We start from the raw sequence: 8,670 nt of genomic DNA, 5'->3' as shown, positions 1-8,670 counted from the left end.
TCAAGGTTAAATCAATAAGGAAAGGCAAATGATAAGAATAGGCAGCCACGTGGGGCGCCTGGGTGGCTCAGTTGGTTAAGCATCTGCCTTCGGCTCGGGTCATGACCCCAGGGTCCTGGGATGGAGCCCCACGTCGGGCTCTCTGCTCGGCGGGGAGTCTGCTTCTCCCTCTCCCTTTGCCTGCCACTCCGCCTACTTGTACACACTCTCTCTCTCTGTCAAATAAATAAATAAAATCTTAAAAAAAAAAAAAAAAAAGAATAGGCAGCCACATCAGTATGAAGTAGCCAGATTAAGAAGCCAGTTAGAGAAGGCTGATGAAGACATACAATTACAAAGTGAAAGGTTTGGACATCTAAGTCTCACTCACTTATTCAGAGGAAATGACATGGTCCTTGATAAAGAAATGGTGATTGAATTGAGGCACATACTAAAATATAATTCTGGGGCTCTGGGAAAGTAAAATGGACAGCATGGTTAGTATGGAATAAAGTTCCTGTAGTGCATTAAAGACTGTTTTAACCATTTTCTGGGAATTGAAGGGAGTCCTGAATAGGCAGTTTGAGACTGATGATGATGATAATGACGATGAAGCATCCTTTATAAATACAACAGATGAAAGAATCTGTCATTTTTTTTTTAAGATTTTATTTATTTATTTGAGAGAGAGAGAGTGAGAGAGAGAGCACAAGAGCGAAGAGGAAGAGGAAGAAGCAGACTCCCCGCTGAGCAGGGAGCCGGACCGGGATCATGACCTGAGCTGAAGGCAGATACTCAACCGACTGAGCCACCCAGGCACCCCTAGAGTTTGTCATTGTAAATCCACATAATAGTAAATATAAGCAAGACTCTTCCTGTTAAGATTTCTTAAATTAAGGGGCAGGATAAAATGCCACCGGGTTTAATATCAGTAAGTTGGGGTTTGATCTCCAGCTTCCAGTTATTATCATGAACCGTAAGTAAGTCACTTAACTATCTTCAGTTCGAGTTTCTTCGTCTAAAAAGAAGAAAACAAACAAAAACCCAGGGAAACCGGAGGATCGATGTAGCAATGCATCTGAAAGCATTCTGTAAAGCAGAGTGCTGCACAAATGCTAGTCTATTAGAACGGAATTCAGCACTCCGTCCCAGTGGAGTTAGGAATTTCCTATTTGGACCCACCTTCACTGGAGAATTCTGAAAAAGATGCTTCTCGTGGCATGCCATTTGAGCTCTGTGAGCATCCCTTGCTGAATAAAACTTGATGATGGCATAGAAACCAGGACGGGCCACTGCAGCGTTTGGGAAGACTCGGATCGAATACACAAGGCCAAACTGGGAGAATACTGTGGACAGAGAATGCTGTGGGGTGGTCCCACGCCAAGTAAGTGCATGAAATTTCACGCCCACAAACCAAAACTGCCCGTTCCCTTATATTCCCTAAACCCTTCTGCACATACAACCCCAAGCTCCTCTCATTTCATGAACAGGTCTCCCTCTGAAATCTTAAGATTCGAGAAGCATTAGAAGGCAACATGTGCTGGCTGTTGAGAGTTACCTCTCAGAAATCTGTCGGGGCTGATAGCCTGCTGAGGTCCCCTCTAGAACTAAGATTCCTCACCGCGGAGACTACGAGGCGCGTGAGGTGCTAAGGCCAGACTCCAGGGCTCCCAGTCACGGGGTGGGGGGGAGGACACACGGCGTTCTCCATCCCTCCCTCCCTCCTGACTGGGTTCACATGCAAAGCCTCGGCCGTGGGCCCAGAACTCAGCTCCCACACCAGCAAGGTTTTGTCGCTTTCGGTGGGAACTGCAAATGAGACCACCTCCGCCATCCTACCACCATTGCGCATGCGCGGCTAAGGTTCAAGCGGCAGTGCGCCTGCGCAAGGCGCGCCCGCGCTTTTTAAAAAAGGTCTCGTACGAGGGGCGGGGCCAGCCCAGCGGGGGTGGGGCGAGGGCTGTTCCCAGTCCTCTCCCTGGCCCCTCCCAGTCTGGGCGGGTCTCTGACTACTTCCCCTCCAGCAGCCCCACCACGTCGAAGTCGTGTTTAGTGCTTCTATTCAAGTGTATTTTTAGGGTAGAGTCCAAAGGGTGAGCTTACAGGATCCTAGGGTACGGATATCTTTATAGCAGCCAGTTTCAAAATCCTGAAAAAGTGTTCCTTGATTTTCCTATGTAATTTTGGTGAATTGTTTAAGTGTGCTTGTTGGGATGAGAGGGTGTGGGAGTTTGGCAGGCAGGGTGAGAAGGAGATATAAATTTGGAAAAAATCAAAGAGTCCAAGTAGGGCACCAACACTGGAGTTCATGGTGCCCTTGCAAAAGGGCCATTCGAAGCACCCAGTCAGCTATTTTGAGGACTAACACACTAAGAGGGAAAATAGGTCCTAATGATCCTTATTTTAATCCTAGAAGCCTGAGCCAGAAGGGACCTTACAAAACATCTCCTGAGGTTTCTAAACAATGGTCTTCAGACTGGTGCTGGTCTGTTAGGAAGTTTTCACCAGTCCTTGGAAAAACAAGAAAAGGATAATATAATCAGGGTTTAAAATTTTTCTTCATAAAACAAAATCTATTCCATTTTACTATGCTACAAATATGACCTTCATTTTTAATTTCTTTTTTATTTTTTTACTTTTAAAATATTTTATTTGAGAAAGCAAGAGAGAGAGAGAGAGCACAAGCTGGGGGGAGGGGTAGAAGGAGAAGCAGACTCCCCGCTGAGCAGGGAGCCTGATGGGGAACTCCATCCCAGGAGCCCCCAAGATCATGACCTGAGCCCAAGGCAGACACTTAACCAACTGAGCCACCCAGGCACTCCATGACGTTCATTTTTCATGTTAAAAATTGTTTTACAATAGTTGTTTTGATTAATACTCTTACTTGGGTAATAAAATAAAAAGTTAGGAATCTTCACATGGGTTAACTTTTTTGACGTTTTAGTGGTCTGTGAAATCCAAAAGTCAAGGCTCAGAAGTAGGGACATCAGTGGCCCAAGTGGGACAGTTTAGTCAAACGGTACTGGTGGTAGCTATGTGCAGGACATTTCTCCAACGGCCCCTTTTCTGTTTTGCATTGTCCTTATGCAGGTTTTTCTCCACATCAGCACCTTCAGATCCCAAACAGAGGTGCCTTTTTTTTTTTTAACATCTAGATTTTAGCCCATTCTCTGAAACCACCCAAATCATTGGCACCTGGCACCATCTATCAGCCCCAACACCACTTTCTCCACCTCAATATACAAGTCCCTTAGCTCCACCCATTACCTACTTCTGAACTTTCTCTTTTACTTTGAAAAGAGTTGGCTTTGGAGGAATAACTGGGATCCTGATGCTGTTTCAACCCAAAAATTGTAGATTTTATTACCCATTTCATTATCCATTGTATTCATTGTATGTATCCACTCATTGTACCCATTAATTGTGTATGTCTCTGGGTAGATTATGAACACCTCAGGAACAATAGTTATGGTTTATTTTCCTTCTTCTAGTACCTACCACACTCCTACTAGACTAGGTACTCAAATATATTTGGAATTAAAAATGAAGAAATCAACACATTCTTTGCACAAGGAATGCTTTAATAATTCCCAAAATATAACAACTTCTTCATTGTGGTCCTCTTGGTTTGCAATGACAGTCAGGAACCAGAGGTCTGGGCCCAGATGGGTGCAAGGAGGAAGCCCGAGAAAACCATTTATTCCTGGGGCTCTGGTCAGTTTTATTTGTAAATGGGAAGGAAAGAAAATAACATGAAGTGGAGGCAAGAGGAAGAGGAAATGAAGAATTCCCGAGTGAGAAGAGGAGCTCTGAAATGACTCCACAGCAGCCCTTCCCCCGTCTCATCCCAAGAAACATCCTGTCATCCAGCAGGAGAGGGGCCAGCCTGCACAGTGCAACCTCCACGCTACCCTGAGGAGAGAAAGATTGGTTCTTGCTTTACCGCTTAGTAAGCTCCTTCTCCACATACATGGCCCAACTCTTAGTGGGTCTCTTAGGCAGAGCAGTGCTCAGAACCTCCTTCATTCCTAGCTTTCTGGTCTGTGCCCCTGCGGCCCCTCTGATTCTTCCTTTAAATTTCCTTATCTCTGGTGTTTGTCCGCTTCCCCCATTCAGTATGCTTCCACATTTTCAAATCCTATCTCCCTCTGAAGTGGGAGAGCACCATTTTACGAGGCTGAGAGTTACTAAATAAATAAAAAGATAAATAAATAATCAATCAGTCGATCTCAGGCACAACCATTGACTCTCCCTCCAGAAAGGGTCAGCCCTAATAGTCATCAGTGTCCCTTCTGCTTGGTATTTCTAGAGTAGGCAAGGCACTTGACTCCTCCATCCTCACAGAGGCCTAGAGAGACAGCCTAGAGAGGACTAGAAAGGGTCTAGTCCTTGCCTAGTGTGCCTTTCTCTGTCACTACATCCTGTACATATCCGGTTTGAAGTTCAGAAGAGTGAAGTAACCATCCCAGTGTCCACCACTGGTAAGCTGACAGCTTTGGGCTATCTGCTCAGCTGAGGAGCTATACACCTTTTACAGAAAATGTTGCTACCACGGATGCCTGGGTGGCTCAGTCGGTTAAATGTCTGCCTTCGGCTCAGGTCATGATCCCAGGGTTCTGGGATCGAGTCCCACACCGAGCCCCGCATCGGACTCCCTGCTCGGCGGGGAGTCTTCTTCTCTCTCCCTCTCCCCCCTGCTTGTGCGCTCGCTCTCTCACTCTCAAATAAATAAATAAAATCTTAAAAAAAAAAAAAAAAGAAAATGTCGCTGCCAATCAGGGAGAGGGGTCCCTGTGGCAACTGCGATGGTATAGCTTACTTGCTCCCAGGCCTCCCAGGCCTCCAGCTGATTGAACTCAGCAGGGACACTGGGTCCAAGCTGAACCAATCGGATTCTTTATCCCGGGCACTCGGACTGGGACTGAGCCTGGGCAGTCTCTGTGGCTGCTTAGGACATTAGCCCATCAACTTGGGGCAGCCTTAGTCTGTCTTGTGGAATGTGGAGCAGAGAATGCTGCTCTATGAAGGAAGTAGTGAAACAAATGCACCAGGAAGCAGAAACTTGCCAGGAGAAGCTCACGGACAGTTTCCAGCTCTGCTTCCGCTCTCTTCCTGAGGTCCAGCCGCACCCGTGTAGGCTCAGTGAGACACCTTGTCCCCTCAGGATACACCTCCCTCACTTAGCTCAAGTTGCTTTGTTACTGCATCTAAAAGAGTTTTCTTTTTTTAAATTTTTTTTAAAGATTTATTTATTTTTGAGAGAGAGAAAGAACGAATGAGGAGAGGAGCAGAGGGAGAGGGAGAGAGAATCCCAAGCAGACTCCCCACTGAGCGGGTAGCCTGATGCAGGGCTCAATCCCACGACCCTGAGATCATGACCTGAGCCAAAATCAAGAGTCAGACGCTTAACTGACTGAGCCACCCAGGCGCCCCCCCAAAAGAGTTTTAATACATCAGAGAAAGACCCAGATCCCAGGTCTTGTAAGTCAGAGTCCCAAGCCCCGCCACTTTTCCACATCTTTCTAGACTATGAAAGGGTCTAGTCCTTGCCTAGTGTGCCTTTCTCTGTCACTACATCCTTCCTGGGGCTCTGCCCGCTAACTTAGTCCCACAGTGTCCTCCTCACCAGTTCTTCATCCCCCCCGCTCCGGACATAATCTTTTTTGTACAGCTGATGATTGAGAGGAGATTGGGGCTCAGTAGGTCTGAAAGGGAGAGAGAGAGAGTACGTGTAAGAACACAGAGGACAGTCCCAAAGACTGAGGCAGACATGGCTGTCCCTGCGCTGGCATGCGCCACCCAGGGGCTGAGTACTTCCAGATTAAGCAAGGCCTCCCTTCCAGAGGCCCGTTTAGACATCCCTACAATGGCGGTCGGGGGTGTTGGGGGTGGGGGCAGGAGGGGCAGGACGACTGTTTATCACCATACTTCCTAACTAGGGTAGATGGTGGTTCAGCCCACGTTTGAGGATTTCTAGGGAAAGGAAATGTCAAAACAGGCAGCACAGAGACCAAGGTAAATCTTGCCTGATGAGGGAGGCTCTTCAGGTGAAGAGTCCAGGGATATTAATCAGAGTATGAAGGAGGGGGAGAAGGTCCAAGTCATGGACCTATGGAGCCTCCTGGAGTGGCTTTGAGGTGGGGAATTTGCACTTGGCCTTTAATCAGATCATTAGCCAAAGTTAGTACTTGATGGTTAGAGCTGAGCCTTCAGGGCCACCAGCCTGGCATTCAGCACTGGTTCTATGAGCCTCAGTTTGCTCATCTGTAACATGGGCGCCAAAATAATTTCCATTGCATGAAAAGCTGGGTGAAAGGGACTCCTTGGGCTGTCTCTCTGGGGATATTCCCAGGCTTTGAGTGGGAAGAGAAGTCCTGTGAGTAGAGCCTGGTCCTCTCTCTCACCTCTCCCACCCTGGGGCCCTGGCCAGACCTTGACAGTCCTCGTGGCAGATGTCCTCTGAGTGACTTCGGTAATCATTGCACCAGTAGTGGCTGTTGATCTGGAAGATTCCATAGTCAAAGCTGCCGTCTGCATTTTCATTGACCTTTGATATGTTGAATTTGCTTTCCACAAAAGCCAGACACGGCCCTTTAAACAGGGAGAAGAGGGTTTTCAGAGGGTGCCGAGCTGAGGGAGGAAGGGGATGGAGGAGAGAGGGAGATCAGGAAGCAGAAGAAAGGAACAAGGCCTAAGAGGCTGGATGGGGCAAGTGGGCTAGAAACACCCATGTGCTTCTCCCCTTACCCTTTGTCCAACCCACCCGCCCCTCAGTACAACCACTCATCACCTATCTGTCCATCCATGCTTCCTGCACTTAATGATCACTTACTGTGTGCCGGGAACTGTGCAAAGCCCAGTGCCGGACATTTAGCTGGGTCAAATGTAGATGCTGCCTTCAAGGGGCCTACAGTAGGAGAATGAAGATACATACCTTAAAAAGCCACAAAACAAGATAAAAGGAGAAAGATAGCACAAGACCGGTGTGCACAAATTCTGGGCGAAAGGGAGTTATCCCTACCACGGAGTAGGATGAAGACTTTGCACTGCCTGCTCCCTCTGCCTGGAATGCTCTTCCCCAGACATTTGGGTGACCAGTGCTACTCAATGTCACCTCCTCGACTTCCCCTTCTAGGACAACATTACCTATCAGTGCCCTGGCTTTATTCTTCTGCATAACCTTTATCATATATAGTTGTGTGTTTGCTTCTTGCTTGCCTCTTCCCCTAGAATGTGAACACTGTGGAGGAAGGGGCTTTGTTGATGTCTCTATCCCCAGCATCGAAAATAGTTCCCGGTACATAGTAAGTGCTCAGTTAATAATTGTGGACCGAATATGGAATGTTGGGAAGGGCTTCTTGGGGAGGGCTGCTTTTTGAACTTGGCTTTGAAAGATGAATGACAGAGAGAAAGGTGGCCACCTAGGGCATGACCAGAGGAGGAGGAGAAATGGGGGAGGGGGGAGTGTGAGAAGCAGCACTCACAGTCAGCGAGGGAGTAGCCCTCAAACCCATCCAAGTCCTCCTTGTACAGCACCCTGGCCAAGTCACAGCGATCGATGAGGCTGGCCTGACTTATGGCAATGAGGCAGCTGGCCAAGGACACGAGTAGTGTCCCCATCATCTTTGGAGGGGAGAAGGTGCTGTCGAGGGTCCGTGGTTCTGAGGCTCTCCCAGATGTGCCGCTGGTCTTCTCTGAGTGCCTGAGGAATCTGGAGAGAGCAGCCATATGTCTTCGCTCACACAGAGCTCCCCACCTGGCTATTTCTCTTTCCTCTCATTTATTATTGTATACTTGTTTATTACAGAAACCTTTAAATATTTACAAAATAAGAGAGAATAGTATCATGAATCTTCATGTACCCATTGCCCGGTGTCAACATCGAACAACCAAGGCTGATCCCCTTCCATCTATAGATCTTCACCCCTTTTAGCTATTCTCACTCTTGTAATGGGCACCTGGCTGTGGGCAGTATTTGGGTACAGTGTGGGGGGAGAGGATGGCAAAGGAGATTAATGAGAACTGCACTTCACTGGTGTTTGTGTGTGTGGATTTGAGCATGTGCTTGCAGGGGAAGGGCTAGGACACTGGACGGTAGAACGCCCCCCAACCCCACACCCCCAGATACACGACACATGACTTTTCCCAAGGGCATACCCTGCATTGTGCAAGTCCTAGGAAGCTGTTTATGGGTTCTACACTTTGACTTCCATTCAAAGGTGCATATCATAAAGCAAGTAAAAGTGACCTCGCTGTAGAAATAACCTTCACCTTCACACTCTCTCTGTGTAGGGGGAGGAGTGAGGAGCAAGGGCTCTGGATTCACATTGCCTACTTTCAAAGACAGGGCTGCTGTGTGACCTTGAACAATTTACTTGGGTCTCTCTGGGCCTCATTTGTAAAAGGAAGATACACTAATACCTACTTAATAAGGCTGTCATGATGATTAAAGGAAATACGATCTTGGTTTTGCATTTCCCCCCAAACAGGAAGCAGGACTTCTGGGGAAAAGGTTGATTCCTAGGCTGGAGTAGGAAAGGGCATGAGGTAAGTCCGGATTATCTTGTGCTGGAAAGTAAGGAAACACTCAAAATATGGATCGGAGCATGTCAAATGGACAAGAGAATCAGCTCCAAGGGGCACCCACTGGCCAAATCTGGAACATTGTTTTTGGTAACAGCTTTATTGAGA

General features: G+C 47.5%; 2 protein-coding genes across 3 annotated transcripts; both read right to left on the bottom strand.

The window, feature by feature from the left end:
* Positions 1 to 774: 774 nt before the first annotated feature.
* Positions 775 to 1,822, bottom strand: LOC116629425 (RAD52 motif-containing protein 1-like). The gene is made up of 2 exons (XM_032399713.1): positions 1,718 to 1,822; positions 775 to 1,341 (listed from the first exon to the last, which is right to left on the bottom strand). Exons 1-2 carry the CDS (start codon positions 1,811 to 1,813, stop codon positions 979 to 981), a joined length of 459 nt encoding a protein of 152 aa, XP_032255604.1. The 5' UTR covers positions 1,814 to 1,822; the 3' UTR covers positions 775 to 978.
* Positions 1,823 to 3,821: 1,999 nt separating this feature from the next.
* Positions 3,822 to 8,453, bottom strand: LOC116629424 (lysozyme-like protein 6). Of its 2 annotated transcripts, XM_032399712.1 has the most exons (5): positions 8,405 to 8,453; positions 7,464 to 7,690; positions 6,412 to 6,570; positions 5,606 to 5,684; positions 3,822 to 3,891 (listed from the first exon to the last, which is right to left on the bottom strand). In XM_032399712.1, exons 2-5 carry the CDS (start codon positions 7,600 to 7,602, stop codon positions 3,822 to 3,824), a joined length of 447 nt encoding a protein of 148 aa, XP_032255603.1. In that variant the 5' UTR covers positions 7,603 to 7,690; positions 8,405 to 8,453. The 2 variants fall into 2 exon arrangements, with proteins under 2 accessions (XP_032255603.1, XP_032255602.1); XM_032399711.1 differs by lacking the exon at positions 8,405 to 8,453 and having other exon boundaries at positions 7,464 to 7,729.
* Positions 8,454 to 8,670: the final 217 nt, after the last annotated feature.

The sequence above is a fragment of the Phoca vitulina genome, unplaced genomic scaffold, assembly GCF_004348235.1.
Source record: "Phoca vitulina isolate PV1807 unplaced genomic scaffold, GSC_HSeal_1.0 scaffold831, whole genome shotgun sequence".
NCBI classification, from domain to species: Eukaryota; Metazoa; Chordata; class Mammalia; order Carnivora; family Phocidae; genus Phoca; species Phoca vitulina.
The sequence above is the reverse complement of the archived record's forward strand: the minus strand, read 5'-3'. Positions and strand labels throughout refer to the sequence as shown.

Bases quoted from the DNA above. Each gene is read 5' to 3' on its own strand.
- LOC116629425 (XM_032399713.1), bottom strand. From the start codon at position 1,813: ATGGCGGAGGTGGTCTCATTTGCAGTTCCCACCGAAAGCGACAAAACC. The intron at 1,342-1,717 runs GTGAACCCAGTC...ACCACCCCACAG, and splicing joins CCACGGCCGAGGCTTTGCAT to CATTCTCTGTCCACAGTATT.
- LOC116629424 (XM_032399711.1), bottom strand. From the start codon at position 7,707: ATGGCTGCTCTCTCCAGATTCCTCAGGCACTCAGAGAAGACCAGCGGC. The intron at 6,571-7,463 runs GTGAGTGCTGCT...CCCTGTTTAAAG, and splicing joins GGGCTACTCCCTCGCTGACT to GGCCGTGTCTGGCTTTTGTG. The intron at 5,685-6,411 runs GTCTGGCCAGGG...TCTCCCTTTCAG, and splicing joins CTGCCACGAGGACTGTCAAG to ACCTACTGAGCCCCAATCTC.